Consider the following 20,903-nt stretch of genomic DNA (forward strand, 5'->3'; position numbering starts at 1 on the left):
GGCGTCTTCCATTACGGCAGTAAACAGTTTCGGAGAGATAACGTCTCCCTGCCTTACGCCTCTTCGCAATGGAATCGCCCTCGTGCTCTGCTCCTGTACTCGGACCGACATGGTGGCGTTACTATACAAACACTTCAACACTTCGATGTACCGATAGTCAATATGGCATCGTTGAAGAGACTCAAGCACCGCCCATGTTTCCACCGAATCGAAGGCTTTCTTATAGTCCACAAACGCTAAGCATAATGGCAAGTTATACTCTTCGGTCTTCTGTATAACTTGCCGCAGCGTATGGATGTGGTCTATGGTACTATAGCCTTTTCGGAAACCGGCTTGTTCGGGAGGCTGGAAGTCATCAAGTCTGTGTTCGAGACGGTTCGTGATGACCCTTGAAAACAGCTTATAGACATGGCTCAGAAGCGTGATGGGTCTGTAGTTCTTCAACAGGTTGTTATCACCTTTTTTGAAGAACAGCACCACCTCGCCTCTATTCCATGTTTCAGGCGTTATGCCCTCGGACAAGACGGAATTAAAGAGCTTCTGGAGGACTTTAAGTACCGGTGTTCCACCCGCTCTCAGAAGCTCTGAAGTGATTCCGTCTTTGCCCGGCGCCTTGTTGTTCTTAAGCTGCTTCAGGGCCATCCTAATCTCGTACAGACTGATGTCCGGGGATATCTTCGGTATAATGTCGGGACAGCTTGGCTCTTGGATCTCCTACCAAGCTGTCAACGGGCTTTGCGATCGAAGTGTATAACTGTCCATAGAACCTCTCGATCTCACCTAAAACCTCCGCTTTGCTCGACGCTATGCTGCCATCTTCCCGTTTCAGCTTTGTCAGCTGGCTTTGCCCAATAGACTTGTCCTTTGCGAACACTTTGGGGCCTTGGTTTCGCTCAATAGTCTCTTTAATACGGTTAGTATTAAAGAGACGTAGATCATGTCGCAAGGACTTAGATATACGTCTATTGAGCTGCCTATATGACTCCGCGTCATCGGGAGACTGCAACTGTAGCGAGCGTCGTTCAGCCATGAGGTTTAAGGTTTGCTCGGTCAATTTCTGAGGTCTATCTTTACGGCGGGGTCTAAAAAACTTAGACCCTACTGTGTGGACAGTTTCCACTAGCCCGTCGTTGATTTCGTCCACTGAAGCCAAGTTCATGTAGTATGAGCTTTGTGAAAAAAATTGGTAGTGATAGTGAGTACCCATATAACTTATGTATTGTCGAGTATTAACCCAGTAAGCAAGAACGACGTATTAACTAAGCACTTGCACCGATCTATACGATTTAATTCTAATTTAAACAGCTAAATTTTGAAATGGTTCGTTAATTATAATACAGCTTATCTAAGTAGAGGTAAGAGGAGCTAATATTCTTGTCCGACCGCGAGTAAAGAGATAAATGAACCGAGAACCGCAATATTGTCGACAAATTAAGCTCCCTGATGAATTATATGCCACTGGCAAAATCTCTCATTTGTGCACACTTAACTGTCTTAACGGTTTACTAACGAATGGGCCAAAAACGTTTCCCAAAGTATCACATCCCAAACTATGCTTCCCAAATTATCATTTCCCAAAAAAATGTTTGGCAAAACAACTTTTCGCAATTTTTCAGTTAGCAATAGTTGTTTAGCAAATAATTACTTGGACAAGTTTCATTTTACCAAGTATTATTTAGTCAAATGTATAATTATATCATTAAGCATAACTTACTTGCATAAAGGGAGCTGGGACTTTATTATAAAAAAGTCGGTTCTAGCGCTTCGCCGGCCGCTGCCGCGGCACGCTCGTAAGGTCGCAGTTCTACCTAACACTCCTCCTCGCTTCGCTCGTCGTCGTACCTACACCGACCAGCCTTTAAAGAGTGTTATGTTAAATGCTTTGTCAAAAAAATCTAAGTCCCAGCCCCCCCTTTGCTCCAGTCCAACCAAAACGTTTGCTAAATAAGTTTTTGTCCTAATAATATTTGACAAAGTAAAACCTTGCCAAATGATAATTTGACCAAATAAATTATATGCGAAGTGTAACTTTGCTAAAGGTTCCTTTGGGAAATGAAACTATTGCGATAAGTTTCTTGAGAAGTGAAATTTGGCGAAAGGTATTTGGCCCAAACGAAAGTACACCGTCTTAACTCTCATCATCATCAACTTTTGAGTAATTTACCTCAAAACTAATAACATTAAGAGATTCGTAAATGTAAGATTATCTCAAAGTTATTCAGACAGACGGTAAGGCAAACTCTGATATATAAGTATTCTAACATTTGCAAAACTTCTAAATTGAGCTCGTCTTTACAAATATATCAATTTCCATTCTAAAGCCCGTATTAATTTGCCGGAATCCATTCATGGAACAAAGTTCCATGAGGGCTTATTCAGAGAGGAAAAAGATTACCTAACTTTACCCGGTCGATGTTATAATTATGCCACGGAAATTGAACTTTAATATTTACAAAGCAATCTTCCTATCGTTTAAGGTCCAATTATATATGCGCATGCCAAGCATCAATTACCATGTGTTTTACCGAAGATCAAAGTACACACTTGCATATAAACAAAATAGCTTAAGTTGATCCAACTCCGTTTCCCCTAAAGCCTCTCGTGAGAAGTATTGCTCAAATTTTGTATGCTTCCTGTTTTGTATGCTGCATGGGTAAAACGTTGGCAATTTACTATGAAAATAAATATTTTGAAACGTATACCTAATTATCCCATTTTATCTACTCCCTATAGTTCCAATAATAGCATTATCTTTTTAGTTAGTGTTTTGTTGTCTTACGAGGTGATATGGTAAAAGCTTATTAGCAGCTACTAGTACATAATTCAAGACGACACAACCTGCAATACATCACCGCTTTCCTCGCGAAAGTTTTGGCAATTTTTTCCAATTTATTAAATCCGATTTTCCCGGTCGCTCTTATATGCACAAAAGTACAATTAAAGCATAAAAATACATTTTAAGAATATTCTCATTTAATGGCACCATCTCGTTTTACATTTTAAAACCTATTCTAAAAGTTCAAAATGATTAATTATGCTTTAAATCTTCTTTTGTGATTATAACTGCGGTGAGACAAGATCAATTTTATGTGTTGAAATTATAAATAGCAGTGGCGGTTTTCTTAACCTATCTATAGGTAATTAATAACCATATACCTAGAAAGATTTCTTAGCCTTTTTCTATTAGTTATATCTATTATATGTCACAGTATTACCCAGCCCTATAAACTGATTCACATCACATCTACCCAAGTAGAGTGAAATCCTTGATGGTGTAGTTCTAATATCCCTTTTGTAAGTCACTAATGACACTAATGACATGCATATTGACAGTCAGAGTATGCCAAAATATGGCTGATTGTGATGTAACCGATGTAACCAAATACTATAACCCTATAAATGTATAACCACTCAAATTAAAAAAATAAATAATTTGTATTTGAAAAATGAAAAATGTAGTACCTACTGTTATTTTCTGTACCTTAAAAAACAAACCCCTATTAAAATATAATAATTCATATTTGGTGTACCTACACATGACGGCATGACGCTTCAAATCCCTTGCAGCATCCATTGTTTTGAGCTAAATTTAAAACAAACACGCAATTTATTTGTAATAATGTCTAATAATTTATGGCAATATGAATGATGCTTTTCAAAATTTTCAGTATACCTACTGGATACCTAAGCTTACTTTTTGAACAAAGAAAGTTATACACAATTAACAATAATTTTATGCCACATAGATTTTACAGACAAGATAAATGATCCAACCCACGAGAATTTCAAAAAAACGTTTTTATAAAAAGTTTACAGACCTATTAATCACAAATAAATGTTGCTGTTTCATTCATTACAGGTACATTTCCTTACATAAACACACTTCTTTTTTCACTTCACCGCAGTCATATAATGTGTCTGCTTATACAGATAAATAGGTATGCTTATTTTCTAGCTCGTGTTGAATGATAAAACACTCATACCACCCAGTACCGTCTTTACCATAAGGGCACACGGGGCCCGTGCCCAGGGCCCCCATCCTCATGGGGTCCCGAAGGACAGATAGTAACATTATATTTGACCGGGGTGAATTATTTAGACAAACGCTGAAATTAGTTATCTTCTCTTTTAATTAAATAAGTGTTTACGAATGTAAATATTCCTAGCTTAAAATAAAATTTTAACCCTATACAAATTTTCAACTCCCTTTTAACCCTTTTAAGGAATGAATTTTTAAAAACGCTGAAATTACTTTTCGTGTATTCTAATAATATGGCCTTATACAAAGATTCAAGTTCCCCACTCACAAAATATTTCCCCATAAAAATGAATTTTGAATTGTAATAAATGTTTAAGCATTTATTTATATTCGTTTTCATGTTTTTTTTAATGTAATACCTTTTTGCAAAGTTTCAAGTTTTTTTTTTTTTTTTTTATTTATTGAACAATAAGCTAATTAAAGTACATTATTATTACAAGACCCATCGTGGGCAAAACCTTGAGGAGCTTAAAATAATATTTGCATCCTGTTATCCCCTTTTTAGCCCCCTTAGGTGTTGAATTTCCAAAAACGTTGCAATTACTTTTTTTGTAATCGGCTTTATGCCTTTCTAAGAAGTTTCAAAGCATTTGTAATGGATTCAAACTTTCAACTCCTTTTTAACCCTGTTAGGGGATGAATTTTACAAAACGCTGAAATCACTTTTCCTGTCTTCTAATAATATCCCCAAATACAAAGATTCAAGTCCCGCGCTCGAAAAAATGTTTGATATCCATACAAACTTTCAACCTCTTTTTCACCACCTTAGGGGATGAATTTTCAAAAACGCTGAAATTGGTTTTCTTGTATTTTAAAAATATACCTTTTTACGAAGTTTCTAATTCCTAGCTTAAAATAAAACTTGAACCCCATACAAACTTTCATCCCCTGTATAACCCCCTTAGGGGTTGAATTTCTCAAAATCGCTTCTTATCTCTTGTACACTTTATAAATGTAATCTGGTGTGAAAATTTCAGCTTTCTATTTTTGTAGTTTCGGCTCTGCGTTGATGAATCAGTCAGTCAGTCAGGACACTTGCATTTATATATATATGGATTACCTATAAAAAATAGGAGATCATAGTAGACAAATGTTAGTTTAATTCGCTTTCTTTACTTTCCAAAAGGGCCCCAAATTCTTATGTGCCCAAGGGCCCAGCATAGTTTAAGACGGCCCGGATACCACCATAGCAAAACTATTTTCCATAATACACGTTGATAGGTGGTACGTCTACGCTGAAGGATAATTTGATTTGCTCGTCTCACGTCAACATTTTTTTCGTCTATAGGAGTTCTTTAGCAGCGAGCGAGACTCGAATATAATATTAAGAAATTTCAGCCTTCTCGTAGGAAAACATACCCATTCATTTGAGAAGATATTACGTTTGCAAATTTGACTCGCTCTGTGGAATAAGTTGCACACCTGGTACACAAAACACGGTACTTTTGGACGTGTATAAAATTATCGATAACATTTCAGGGATCTAAAATGTGGTAAGGTGTGGGATATGCGTACTATGCCTTTCAGGCTGTGCTATGTAAACTTTCAGAAGCTAAAATGGCTTGCGTGATGTTTTTCGCATACCTAAATTCAGTTTAATTTTACCCTAACGGCCTTTAGGTCACTGCTGCCATTACGCTAGCCCAATAGGTATTACAGGGTTCTATGTTTCACTTTTATCGAACTGAAATTTGAACATTGTCATACGTGACATTAAGTCGAATTTCAACTATCTTGAAAATGTAACATAGAACTTTGTAATATTGAGCCAGCGAATTTAGTCAACCGTAGAGTATATGTATATTGGGTAGCATGATTGTACGAAAACGTGTAAAGTCAAAGTAGCATCGTCACCTCGAGTTTACATTTGAACAAAATGGCGCTATATGGCGCCATATGTTTTATGGAAACTTAATGTTTACTTTTGAGAAACAAAGTTACGTACCAAATGTTATACGGAGCTATAGGCAACACCGTCGAGATAAGCTGTCATTATTTGAAACACGAATTTGTCATCTTAAATTTTATACGATCGTCAAATCTTTGATTATATAAATTGAGCAGTTAATAGGCATAATGATATAAATGAAGGAGTGCTTATAAACCAGTATTGGGAAAATCAGAAATGATAGGATAGGAATAAGTATGCACTAACTAGGTGACTAAACGGCCTTAAAAACAAAATTGGTAGGTATGGATATTATGTAAATGGGTGAATCAACGTTTTCTCGTCTACGGCCTACTGGGCCGCTCTTAAAACCCTGGTTTTATGGTATTTAACTATTATACATTCTTATGGCAGTTAATAGGTAATCTACCTAGTATATTAGTAAAACGAAAGGTAAACGCGATATATCGCGGTAGACCCGTTTGTGTTATTAAATATGTGTACAAAACGCGAGAGTTTAAAGTGTTATAAACGCTACTATTACGTAAATTGTTATGCACAGGCGACCTCATGGACGTGCTGGCCCTGTTCACATCGTCGGTGAACTTCGTGCTGTACTGCAGCATGAGCAGGCAGTTCCGCTGCACGTTCGCGCGCCTCGTGCGCCGCATGCTCTCTACGCCCGACGAACCGAACAAGTTTGCCACGAAACTAGAACCGACCACGCAGGTATCCCTTTAATATAATATATGTGGCTCCTAAACTTTTCCATCTCACAGTTATTACCCCTGAGACACACACGCTATAAGGCAACAGCAAAGAGAATAGATACTATAGAGGGCTATTGCCATAGTAAATTTTGTAGTCACGGTACATTTACTGCCATCTATCGACACACGATTAAAACTTAAAATAAAATTAAAAATGTATAAATTAATCAAAATATGTATACGGATAAATGATTTTAAATTTTTATTGTTCCATACTGACCCATGTTCTTTCATTGATATGTGTTCAAATTGTTAAATATCAAACGGTGTCGTCAACGCCATCTAGCCGAGAATAGGCCAAAGGTATGGCATCTATTCGAGAATGACTTTTTCTTGATTTCCGAGGCACGTTTTTTTCTTAGACTTTATTTATCTTTTACGGAGTTACATATATCTTTGGCAACAGTGTGATGTTTAAATCCAACATCCACGAGCGTGGGCGACTTATAGCACGGAGTAACTCATTGCTCCTTTTTAGGGTTTCGTACCCAAAGGGTAAAAACGGGACCCTATTACTAAGACTTCGCTGTCCATCTGTCTGTTACCAGGCTGTATCTCATGAACCGTGATAGCTAGGCAATTGAAATTTTCACAAATGGTGTATTTCTGTTGCCGCTTTAACAACAAATACTAAAAACAGAATAATTATTTAAGTGAGGCTCCCTTGATTTTTATTTGCCGTTTTTTGTGTTATGGTACGGAGCCCTGCGTGCGCGAGTCCGACTCGCACTAGGCCGGTTGTATAGTTAGTTATATTACTTCGCCACCAGGCTTTATAGTGTAAGTTAGGTACTCTTTTTATTACGTTTTTATGACATACAAAGTAAGGTTATGTCAACGACGTCCACGTTTCACGTGTCGTTGATAGAAGACCTTCATGGTCCTTTGGGAATAGTACATAACAAAACCTTTTTACCGGAGCAAACAAGTTAATCTAACCTATACTTTCCTACCGACGTCGATGTGAAAGAGCAAAGCTTACTTTACTGTGATGAATACGGCTCGATTCGGGAAATGAATTAGAGATTGACTAGATACGATATAGTAAGGATATGTGACATTCCACGGCAAAAGGTACCTTATGGTGGCTGGCGCCGCGATTCGGGAAATGAATTAGAGATTCACTAGATATGAAATAGTAAAGATATGTGACGTTCCACGGCAAAAGGTACCTTATGGTGGCTGGCGCTGACGTCGCATAGCGCCGCAATAATATTGGAGCGGCGTTAATAATAGCGTAAGCGCCAACCGTCATAAGGTACCTTTACCCGTGGGACGTCACATATCTTTACTATATAGTATCTAGTTAATCTCTAATGCATTTCCCGAATCGCGCCGATAATATATTTTAGGAAGCAAGGTATTATACATAGTGGGTGTGAAAATAAGTTACCTATTTTAACAATCAATCATGTTGCGATATACCACGTGTCCCAAAATTCAACGATAAGCTGGCACCAGAAGATGGACCTGCTCATAACTACTAGAGGAAAAAGAATAAAAAAAATATATCTCAATTTATTATGGAATAACAAAAAAAATTAAAATCGACCAAACTATATGTTTTCTGGTATTTTAAGGGTTGTGGTGGATAGCAGTGCTACTTAGGTTGCCGATACAAAAAAAAACAGAAATATTTGGAAAATTGTAGACATGGTCGTTAAAAATACCATTAGGGGTGTCGATTTGAATTTTTTTGTAATTCCATAATAAATTGAGATATATTTTTAGGGTTCCGTACCCAAAGGGTAAAACGGGACCCTATTACTAAGACTTCGCTGTCCGTCCGTCCGTCCGTCCGTCCGTCCGTCCGTCTGTCACCAGGCTGTATCTCACGAACCGTGATAGCTAGACAGTTGAAATTTTCACAGATGATGTATTTCTGTTGCCGCTATAACAACAAATACTAAAAACAGAATAAAATAAAGATTTAAATGGGGCTCCCATACAACAAACGTGATTTTTGACCAAAGTTAAGCAACGTCGGGAGTGGTCAGTACTTGGATGGGTGACCGTTTTTTTTTTTGCTTTTTTTTTCGTTTTTTTTTGCATTATGGTACGGAACCCTTCGTGCGCGAATCCGACTCGCACTTGCCCGGTTTTTCTTTTTTTTATTTTTTTTCCTCGAGTAGTCATGAGCAGGTCCATCTTTTGGTGCCAGCTTATCGTTGAATTTTGGGACACGTTGTATATATTATGGATGTATGTAACTTCTTCTTCTTTATATTTAAGAGCTGTGCTCTTGTCGGTGGCGCAATCTCCAACTCGTCCGGTCCTCTGCCAACTCCTTAACCTGCTGGTATGACACGACCTGAACCTTTTCTTTTATTTGGTTGAAATAATTTATTCTCGGTCTTCCTCTTCCTGTCTTTCCCTCTATTATTCCTTCTATGATGTTCTTTAGGAACATGTCGTGTCGTAGCAGATGTCCAATTAGTACTCCTCTTCTATTTTCTATTGTCTTTATTATATTTCTTTTCTCGTTAATCCTATCTAGAACCCTATCATTTGATATTTTTTCGGTCCAACATTCCCTTCCATTCTCCATTCCATGTATGTAACATAATTTAATTATAATATAAATTCATGCTAATGATTCTTTGTTATGTACAGTAAGCTGCAGAGATAACTGACCCTGCAAACAACTTTCTATGCAGGGGGGTCAGTTATCTCAGCAGCTTACTGTACACAAATGTTGGTACCTACACATATATTTTTAGTTTAGCCCAATAAACGGTATTTACCGACTAGATTCAACTTTGTAGATTCATTACACTAATAATAGGTTAAAATGATTGTAAGTATAGTAAATTGCAAATTCTAGTAAAAAAACTTTCATTTATCCTAAGTGTACGTTGAATGTGTGTTTAATGATAACTAATGAAGTGGTTTGTGCACAGGTGACCGGGCCGCTATAGCGACAAAGTCCCGCCCTCATAAGGGTGGTGGAGGAGAGTGTTATTTAAAATCGAACGAAGGTAAGCTATTTTGTCATAATTATCATGTTATTCTGCTTAAGAGCATGTTTAATTTTATCTGTATTTTATCCTCGTCCTCACGCTCGTATTTTACGTTTAATGCTTGGCCTTTGTCGCTAATGGCCACGAATGTAGCGTGGTTTTACGTAAGTAAAATAGAATGAGGCTTTTGGGACGTGTGCTGATATTGTCGCAGGGTTAGCTATTTACCCGCAATGCCTGAAGCCACGTCCTGGTTTATGTTAAATTGATATTATTCGTTTTTTTTTAAATTATATTGGCTACCAAATGTAACGCATTTTAGAATCAAATCCTAAATTACTACCCATTTGTTGAGTTTTCTAATATAATTGTTACTTAGGTGATTTGATCGAGAGTGCTTTTGGTTTAGATTCAAGAAAGATTTTTTTTTATTAGTATAAGTATAACTACAAGAGTTTAAAGGAGAATATTTTATTTGAGTTAAGAAGTTTTATAGCCCTTCCGAGGACAGAGTGGTGGAATGCGTAACCAATTTCAACTAAACTTTAGAGATTTATCAAACGTCAACCAACTTAAGTTTAAAAAAACTGCGTGCAAATTAATATTATTGTTATTGTAAAGGGATCTAACTTCAAATGGTATGGAATTTGGTGTGAATTAGGCACGAAATGCTTATTGTATATGTATGGCGTCCAAAGTTTTAAAAAGCATGGCTTAGTGCTGTCATTCTATTTAAAATTAACTTATTAATTCACATACGCGGTGCGCAAGTCTGATAAAGTGATAAGTAAAAGCTAACATCATGGTGGCTTAGTCACGATGATGCAAGTAACCATTTTCATGATGGTCGAAAGTTATTTGAGAGACGATTTTCAAGACAGTAATTTTGCCCCTGTACCTACTATTCGCTTAAAATTCCTTTTAGTTCATTCAGGGTAGTTTGTGAACGAATACTTAATACGGGTTTTCATTGATTAATTCATGTATTGGGAATATTGCGATGTAACTATTTCAAAACCTTTTAACCTTGTCAGGTATACGAATACCTAAAGGCTAGTTAGTTACCTAATAAGTGGGTATTAAATAAGACTTAAAATTTTATACTTAAGACATAAAATAAAATAGAGAGTAAACTTCACGAAACCAACATAGCCAGAGCTACGTGTATTAATATTGTACCTTACAAAGGAGTAGTTGCTAAACTGTACACATATCTTTGACGTCGACTATACAGCTATTAGAATTTACATTCAAAATTCAAACTCAACCAAATATGTAGTAGGTAAATGCCATCGCCCCCACTATTAACTGTACATCGGTGGACCTTATGTATTTTGTACTAATGCAAAACTATAGCCGCAATTGCCAGTTTAATTCCTCGCACAATAGCGTGCCATTAAAGTTCTATAACTGGCAATACCTACAATACAAAACGCATTTAAATAGGTACTCACATAGCACAAATATCATATCGAGTTCATCGATTGTTTACAATTTACATCCTTTTAAGTGTTACTCACTCGGGAAAATGGGTAGTTTGCTTGAATGAGGATGATATTGTATCACTTTGACCAAATGTCAACTAACATAAATATGTAGGAATATGTTTTATATGTTGTAATAAATATATGCCACGATAATAATAGACGCAGTCACGGAGATAACGAAACATTAGGATTCCGTTTGTTATATTTTGGCTAAAGAAGTCTTCATTAAGTGTATGTGGACTTGAGTAAAACGTCCTTACCAACGAAACACTTATTATAAATCAGAATTGATATCAGTTTATTCCGTTGAATTGCCAAATAATACATGTTTTATTTTTATTTATGTATAGGATAATTCACCAGTAACTGGCCACCTGTTAGTAACTGGCAACCCTAAACTAACAATGAATTCAATTCACCTATAAACAGAATTCATTTTAGTATAAGGTGGCTAGTTATTGAAACCTACTAAAATGTATCCCATCAAAAACAGAAATGTGAAATGAGAGCCAAGTTCAGTATCTATATATACATATAATAAAGCTGAAGACGGTCGAAAGTCTGTACATGGAAGATAATTGAAAAAAAGTTGGCTGGGGATACTTAGAATCGATAACAGAACACGTTCCAAAAGTTTTTAGAATTTTTGTCTATTTGTCTGTTTATCTGTTTATTTGAACGCGCATCACGTGAAAACGGCTGAACGGATTTTGATGAAAACTTTACTAATCTGTCGAGATAATCCCCGGCCCGGTTATAGGCTATAAAAATTCAACCCATAAAAGGGGGGTAGCTACAACACTCGATTGACTTAAGTTTGCCCCTGAATCTTATGGCGCTACTTAGGAAGGAGGGGCAAACTTTTTTCAAATATGTGCTACCACTATTGAGTACGATGGCGCTGAATTTAAAGCCGACCACTGACTAACAGGCCGCCGGACGATATCGGCCTGTCAGTTAGAACAAGAATTTGACAGTTCCAAACAACTGACCGGCCGATATCGTCCGGCGGACTGTTAGTCAGTGGTCGGCTTAATACGTTGTGTTGTGACATGAATAAGCCACCGAAGAAAGATTTAGCCAAATTAACTCTAAGTTTAGAAGAGTGGGTAGTGTGCATGGGTACGGATATCAACAAAAATAATTGAATGATTATGTTGATTTAATAAATTAATAATACAACAAAATTAAACGACAGTAAATTAATTGCCCCTCATTGCACAGTGCCACCTTTTGTGGAACTGAGTAAATATTAAGTAATCAAGAAAACTAAAAATGAGTTTACATAGTTACGTAGTGGTAAAATAAACACACATATCAACACGCGTATTAATTGTATAATTATTTAAAATTATTAATTTTCTCCATCATGAATTATACCTAATCGTAATTATATCGCACCCATATCAAATCCATATTCATACGTATGGGGCGGTCCATAAATTACGTCATCGAATGACCCCGTTTCCTCCTTCGTCATGCTACCATCATCCGATGTCCAGACCCCCCCCCCCCTCCCTAATTTGAAATGATGTAATTTATGAATAGCCCCTATCGCCTCCTTTATGCACTTACTAATGGCCAGGTACTTTGAAAAAAAAAACATTGACCTCTGTCATTTGCAGTGCCGGATTAACCCTTTTAGGCAAAATAAGCACTTGCTTAGGGCACCACGTCTAGGTGGCACCAAAACCGTAGGCATAAAAAAGCGCAGGGCTGCATCAGCATTGCAGTCGTCGTGGAGTAGGTACCTACATGAAACTTTTATACGTGTACAAGTACCCATCTAATAACGAAGGGTCGTAGGGATCAAGTAAGAGAGTGAGGGTACGTAAGAACATCTCCAACGCAGGCTTTCAATTTGACCTTATGCGGAGGCCCTTAAAGTCATGAAAAAAAATCTTGCTTTCGGGCTTACGGCCAGCCGATATTTTCAACATAGGTTACCGATTTTATAGCGAATTTTGCTCTCTTGCACGCCAGATTTGTCGGTCAAGCAGAGTTGCTCCTTAGCCGCGATCCTGAGACCTAACTGTCAAAGTGTTATAAGGGGCCCCGTGAAAGCCGAAAACTAAAAGCATCCTATCAAGTAGCGCTTTCGAGTGAAGCCAAAGAGCGAGCAGTAGAAGAGTCGTGATTACATGCATAGATTCGATTTCAAGCCACTCTTTTGCAGTTCGGCGTAAGGTCTTATGCGAGGTCTTCTGCCTTATGGCAAAGTTGACTGCCTTAATTACACTTGGGCGTGGATCCAAATCCAAGCTTTCCTCTTTCGCAGCTGGGCCTTCTGCCTTGCTCACACTTCGCCAATTCAATTCAATTGGTCAATTCCAAGCTCTGCTTTCTTGCATCTTTTCTGTATGAAAACAACCTCGCTGAGACCCTTAAATGTCGAACCCTACGCGAAGCTCCCAATCCCTTCTCTGTATGAAATCCTGGATTCGCGCCTGGTTGGGACTAAAAGTAAAAATGTACAACTGTCTATCAAATTGCGTTTTTTATATCGAAAAATTTTCGCGCTCGCTTCGCTCGCGTTTACAATAACGTTATAAGACATGATAAAAGTGACATTCGGGTGGCGAATGCAGCAGCATTACTCTGTTGTAACGTTACTGCTGCAATTTTCGTGATAAAATGATGTGACTGATTTCCATACTAAAAGTAAAAATGTACAACTGTCTATCAAATTGCGTTTATATATCGAAAAATTTTCGCGCTCGCTTCGCTCGCGTTTTCAATAACTTTCTAAGTCAAACTGCGTTTTTTATATCGCAAAATTTTCGCTCGCGTTTTCAGTAACATTCTAAGATATGATAAAGGTAACATTCGGGTGGCGACTGCAGTAGCATTACTCTGTTACAACGTTACTGCTGCAGCACTGTCAATTTTCGTGATAAAATTATGTGACTGATTTCCATACTAAAAGTAAAAATGTACAACTGTCTATCAAATTGCGTTTTTATATCGAAAAAATTTCGCGCTCGCTTCGCTCGCGTTTTCAATAACTTTCTAAGATATGGCGACTGCAGCAGCTTTACTCTGTTGCAACGTTACTGCTGTAGCACTGTCAATTTTTGTGATAAAATGATGTGACTGATTTCCATACTAAAAGTAAAAATATACAACTGTCTATCAAATTGCGTTTTATATCGAAAAATTTTCGCGCTCGCTTCGCTCGCGTTTTCAATTACTTTCTAAGATATGGCGACTGCAGCAGCATTAAGGATGACTCACGCTAGACCGGGCCGTGCCCGGACCGGGGCGGGCCGGAGCGAGCCGACACAGGGGCTGTCAGGAGCGCCACCGTGACCGGGCCACCCGACACTAGTTTATTACATTAACACTAGTGCTGTCCGAGCAATGTCCGAGCCTCTAGTGTTTGTAGAAACTCGAGTCTCTTGAGTCTGAATTTAAAGAACAGATCGTTTTCACAAGACTGCGCTTAAAAAACTTCTCCCGAGTCGAGTCTTTTGTAGTCTTTTTTAAGAGCAACTCAAAAGAACTCGAGCCTCCAAATAAAGACTCCGTGAACAATTTTATAGGTTTTTCCTGTATAACAGTAAAGAAATTAAGGGTAGTGTATGATTTATGTATGTATCTAATCTACAAGTTATACATAAAGACAATGAATGACACTTACACTGCGTGGACTATCAAATCCGCTGCAGACTTTTATTGGTGCGACTCTAAACACAAAGCCTAAACATAGCCTATACATACAATAACCAAGTTCTGGTCTCAACTGAAATATGATATATGTTTGTACTCTGTGCAGGCAGATTTATAGAAGATCAGTTGAACTCTAAATGAATGAATAAAAATGGTTTTTATAGTTTGTCAAAGGGCTGTCTCATTTCAAACATAGAGAGAATCATACTATCTTTGTCTTACACTAGTACTAGCACCCAAAAGAAAAGGATGAGTATAGTTTTTTTGTTCTTATTTACTGACAAATTTGGTTTGACTAACTATAGATATGTTATTGATATACTTATATATTTCTATGAACTTCGTACGAAATAAAAAGTATCTAAGTAATAAGTGGGAATGTGAGAAAAAACTAGTATCTTATTAATTCATTATACACCTACATGCTCATTATTGAATCATTTTTACAAGCAGTAACATCAATAGGTGTCTCATTTAATATAATCCGACTAAATTATATTTCAGCAACACCTCCATATTTCACAAAATGAATCAAGACATTATCCAACCTATATAATCTTGACGTATATTATATCAAAGACCCTTGTACCTAATATAAACCGACCAAGTAACGAATTAGCTATACCATCATATTTAACAAACAAATTTATGACGTTTTGCAACCTTCTTATTTTGGCAAATATATTCCGACACAGCCGGGCATGTATATTGTGAAGGGTGGTATTCCATCTGTCCAATCTTGGTCCAATGTGTATTTGCGTCTAACATTTTGCTTAATGAGAGAGTGAGACGCAATGCATATTGGACAAAGATCTTAAACAAGTAGAATACCACCCGAAGAGAAAAATTGAGTCTCCGGGCTGTCAGGAGCCTCCGTGACGTCAGGGCTATGACGCCAAGTACCTAATATAAACCGACCAAGTAACGAATTAGCTATACCATCATATTTAACAAACAAATTTATGACGTTTTGCAACCTTCTTATTTTGGCAAATATATTCCGACACAGCCGGGCATGTATATTGTGAAGGGTGGTATTCCATCTGTCCAATCTTGGTCCAATGTGTATTTGCGGCTCACATTTTGCTTAATGAGAGAGTGAGACGCAATGCATATTGGACAAAAATCTTAAACAAGTAGAATACCACCCGAAGAGAAAAATTGAGTCTCCGGGTTGTCACGGGCCTCCGGGACGTCAGGGCTATGACCGGGCCGGGCCCGCACCGTGCCACGTCCGGGCCCCGGTGATCACGTGATGCTCTCCATAGAAAACGAAGCTCCGGAAGCTCCGGACCGGCCACGGCCCGGTCTAGCGTGAGTCATCCTTTACTCTGTTGCAACGTTGCTGCTGCAGCACTGTCTATTTTCGTGATAAAATGATGTGACTAATTTCCATTCTCAGCTGTAATGCGGCAATGAACGTCACTCAACTTACCAAAAAAATTCAATGTAATCTCGATGACCCTAGGGAGAGTGGACACCATGGTCTAGAAATGCTTAGGGCATCAAAATATCTTAATCCGGCACTGGTCGTTTGCGGAGTCAAACGATTTAGGACTCGCATTTAATACGCATTACCATGCCTTCCAGAAAAAAATCCAATCATTCGCGAAAGTCTCGCAACGCATTGAGATTACAAGGGGCACGTGGTCTTCCTCAGGGGTCTGAAGAAGACCACGGTGAGTGGCGCTCTAGCCAGGCAGGCCGCTTCGCTTTCGCTCGCGCGCGTATTCCTTACTGTATCGTCCGATATACTCGTACATCTACTACTGTGTCGTTTAAATCACGTGTAAAATTTGAATAAGGGCGAAAAAAACTATTGATTTTGGAGTGTAGTTTTATTTAGTGGTACCTAATTGTAAAATATTTTATCTGGACTGCAGTCCTCTAGCATATCCATCTGTCAACTTTACGTCAAGTTCCGCCTCCAGGGGAGAGGGAGAGAAATTAGGATTAGAAATTAGCCGCTTACTGAAACAGACCGAATTCCACGCGGGCGGAGCCGCGGGCACAGCTAGTTAAGAGTATTCGTCGTTGTTGACTTCGCCGGAAAAAGAATTTAGATCTACATATATGGGTGCCAAGTTCTAGTTTGCTTGGGGTGTAATTAAAGTTCAGGATTTGACTTGTCTAGTTTTTACGTACACGCTATATTATTTCTCCTATGTTACTTTTCTAAAATTTAGTTTTTTTGGTATAAAAACATTTTTGATGTTGTTGTTTTGACGACCGGTCTGGCCTAGTAGTGACCCAGCCTGTGAAGCCGATAGTCCTGGGTTCGAATCCCGGTAAGGGCATTTATTTGTGGGATGAACACAGATAAGTATTTGTTCCTGAGTCATGGGTGTTTTTGTTTTCTATGTATTTAAGTATTTATAAATGTGTATATATGTATATTCACAACACTATTAGCACGTAAGGTTTATCTGTAAGTGCTGGTATGTATAAAAATAAACAAATAAACAAATAAAAATTTTCACAAATATATTATATATATCGTTGTCTAAGTACCCACAATACAAGCTTTATTGAGCTTACTGTGGGACTTAGTCTATTTTTGTGTAATAATGTTCTAGGTTGAGCTATATTCATGAAATTTAAGGTTCTAGTTAGCCTTAAGGGTCTTAATAAATTAACCAAATTTCATATGTTTATGTTTAATAGATTCTGAGTTACGCAGGGCTAAAAGCGGCTCCAAATGGTTCGTGTATCTAATATAAAATATAAGACACGGCCGCTGCGTCGCCAGTTCTTTTTTTTCTTTTGAACTTGGCTTGACACGCTACCGCGTGTCTAAATTCTGTTTATAGGTGAATATAATTCATTTTTAGTTCAGGGTGGCCAGTTATTTGCCGGTGGCCAGGTACTGGCGAATTACCCTATCTTCTTATTTTGCTAGGTATAATATTAGAATTACATTTCAGGCTCCACGAAGACAGTGAGGGTGCTTAATCACTAATTAATATTATATTTTGTTTCAGATTAATGTACACCCTCTAAAAATAAACATCGATATTCGAGTAAGGACTGCAGAGTATCATGTGTAGATAATTAATAAATATGTACTATATTTAGATTAAGTGTTCTAGAGATGTTTGTAAAGTTGTACATAGTAGGTAAATAGTAGATCTGACAATAGTCTTCGCGTCTTTTGAGCCATGACGCGAAAACTATTAGAGTATCTGCATAAGGAAGTTTAATATTAAATTATGTAGTCTAAATTATTTAGAATAATTTAGTAAATATTAAAATATGTTTTAGTGGGATTGTTAGTAAAATATAATGGGTTAATTAAATTAACTCTTACTTTTATATACTTAGGTAACATTTGAAGTATGATTGTGTTACTTCTAGGGTCCAAAGAAATACTTTTTACATATGTAGTTTGAGAAGTAAGAAGTAACTAAGTATGCCATTATTTAATGCATTTACTGTTTACCGTCTTTAGATGATTGTTAATGTACCAGCACTACTTTGTATACGTACAAGTAGTTAGACTTAAATTCAACTTTGATAACATAGGATTAAAATCAATGTTTGCAAGTAATACCGAATTAATTTAAAATGTAGAAAAAAAACTAATTTTACCTACAAGTACTTTTATAATAAGTACAGTCGCCATCAGATATATCAGAACGGCCAAGGCGCTCACAAATATCTGAACACGCCTCTATTGTCAAGGCGTTAGGGCGCGTGTTCAGATATTATGAACACCTTGGCCGCTCCGATATATCTGATGGCGACTGTACCTAACTATTTATAAGCGAAGAAGTCGAAGAACTATTTTTGTTTGACAGTTTAAGCATTACAAGATGACGATCACATCTCCAGTAGGTAGGTACTTGAGTTGAAATATTTTTGTAATTTTTTATATCTGCCTTGTATGTAATATGGTTTTGTATAACACGAATATTTATGTTGTTCGTCTGATGTACCTAATGTTTAAACGACACCAAATAAACTGTACCAAATATACGTGTTCACTGTATCTATTTGTTTGGATTTTTGGTCAAAACACCTACCTCGCAGGTTTAATTAGAAATGATTAATTTAGAAAGTTTATATAGATCTTACTTACAGCATTCAATTTATTACCAACACTACCAAAAAACCTACAGGCAATTTTCTCCTTCTTATCCGACATAATACGATACACCCGATGGCTAAGTCTTATTTGAAATAAGAAAATTAGGCAATGTTACTGAGTTTCCGTTAGTACTGTTACACTTAATCAAACCTGGGATAACTCGGGGTACTTATACTAAAGTGACGTAGCAAAATATTTTATCGATAATTAAATATATCGATGTTACTGTCAACATAAATGTTCTACAAAATAAATATATTTATACGAAATCGCTTTATATAATGCTTCTTAACTTGTAAAAAGGTGTTTTTTCGAACAATTTATTTTATTATTAAACCAGGTCAGTATTTGTACATTGGCACTAAATGTTTTATTCTAATCATTTTATATCGTTATTTATTATTTCTTAAATATTACTCCATTTTCATTTATTGCTAAAAGTACATAACAAGTGAAATTTACCTAAGTCATAAAGTCTTATATATCGACATCTTATTTAACGATATCAAATTTTATAATGTGCCCCGAGTTATCACAGGTTTGCAAATAATGTTACAAATAATTGTTTCAGGAGTCACGTGGCCATTGGTTACTTACTGTACCAGAATAACATTACTGGTATTTCAAACAAATAGGTACATATAGGTACCATAGTACGAATATTGCATTTTACGTGCATTTTTGGGACATCACATGAACGGAATCTTATGTAAGTATCCGCAGTATGTAGGGATAAAGCGAGGAAACATCTGCATATATCCGTGAAGCAGCGAGGCATCCATCGTCCCAGCTTTATGAAGTTTATATTATTAAATCCGTCTCATATATTGCTAATAATAGTAACATCGACGTGACTAGAAAAATGTCACGTGCTTACTTTATATTCGTATTCATTTCATATACGCTAAGTTTAAATTCAGGAGCACCATTGGGCAGCTTAAAACTATAAATTTTGGTTGGCAATTTTGTTTTCTGTTGTCGAATTTTTTTAGGTCTGGATAAAATTTGGCTGGTTTGAAGAGCTTCTCATTATGAGTGAAATAAATACCAAAGTTACGACTTGCCCCGAAAAAAATGTGTGTAATTTTCCGTTGAGAAGAAGATTTTTAGGCCATACGGTGAAATTGCGTTAATATACAATTAGGTAGTTTAGGTAGTACAGAATAGGGAAAACGCGATAAAGGTATTTAATGCCACCGTAATATTTCTTATGCTCTTTTGTTCCAATAAAATGGTATCATAATTAGCTGCGCGTGATTGTGTTTTTATCACTAGACATAGGTATGAAAAATGAAAGCCTTTTTTCCATAAATCCACCCGCTCGGCCCAATTATTACCACTTTTCGGCATATTGAACAATTTGCATATTCCTATTATTAAAGGTTGAGGAGTTATTGAAAAATCGTGAATTTTAATGACCTAGGTATATTTAACTAAAGTCCTACAAAACTATATAAAAAAGATAAAAAAGACATTTATATATTTATTATAAAAGAGTAAAAGACAATTTTGCAGACAATCTCTAAACCCGCTAAGTGTGTAGGTAGCGTAAGTAGGTAGGTACCCTAATACAAATTAATCAGAAATTCCATCATCTGAATTAATTGTTCGTCAAGAGATCTCGGATGAACCATTAAATAATTAACAAGAAGTCCTTAGATGGTTAGTTATTCTGTGTGAACAAAGTTTACGAACCTCAATCAATTCCACGTGGACTACCATAAATAAGCCAGCAACAGGTTTCTATCATAGAGTTATTCCCGAATAACGAGTGAAAATCGGAAAGTGGTTCTTATTATATCCGAGTCGGAGCTTCCGGCGCTTCGTTTTCTTTGGAAAGCACCACGTTATCACCGATCAGCCGTCATAGAAAATAACATGTCGGACGCCTTGGCTCGGGCCCGGCCCGGTCTAGCGTGAGCCATCCTTTAGTCGGCGTTGCCCAAACACGTACACTAAATATAAAGAAATCAGGAAACATTAACATTAGGTAATACGCAATT

The 20,903-nt window shown here is 37.0% G+C and overlaps 1 protein-coding gene across 1 annotated transcript in view; it reads left to right on the plus strand.

Moving 5' to 3' along the window:
• LOC134792883 (G-protein coupled receptor dmsr-1-like) overlaps positions 1-18,187 on the plus strand; it is a 30,939-nt gene extending 12,752 nt beyond the window's left edge. Inside the window, exons 3-5 of the mRNA XM_063764320.1 lie at positions 6,490-6,656; positions 9,598-9,675; positions 17,795-18,187. Of these exons, the coding sequence (XP_063620390.1) occupies positions 6,490-6,656; positions 9,598-9,615 (185 nt within the window). The 3' untranslated portion in view covers positions 9,616-9,675; positions 17,795-18,187. The remainder of the gene's footprint in view (positions 1-6,489; positions 6,657-9,597; positions 9,676-17,794) is intronic.
• The last annotated feature ends 2,716 nt before the right edge of the window (positions 18,188-20,903 follow it).

Source organism: Cydia splendana, chromosome 8, assembly GCF_910591565.1.
Source record: "Cydia splendana chromosome 8, ilCydSple1.2, whole genome shotgun sequence".
In the NCBI taxonomy this organism is placed as follows: domain Eukaryota; kingdom Metazoa; phylum Arthropoda; class Insecta; order Lepidoptera; family Tortricidae; genus Cydia; species Cydia splendana.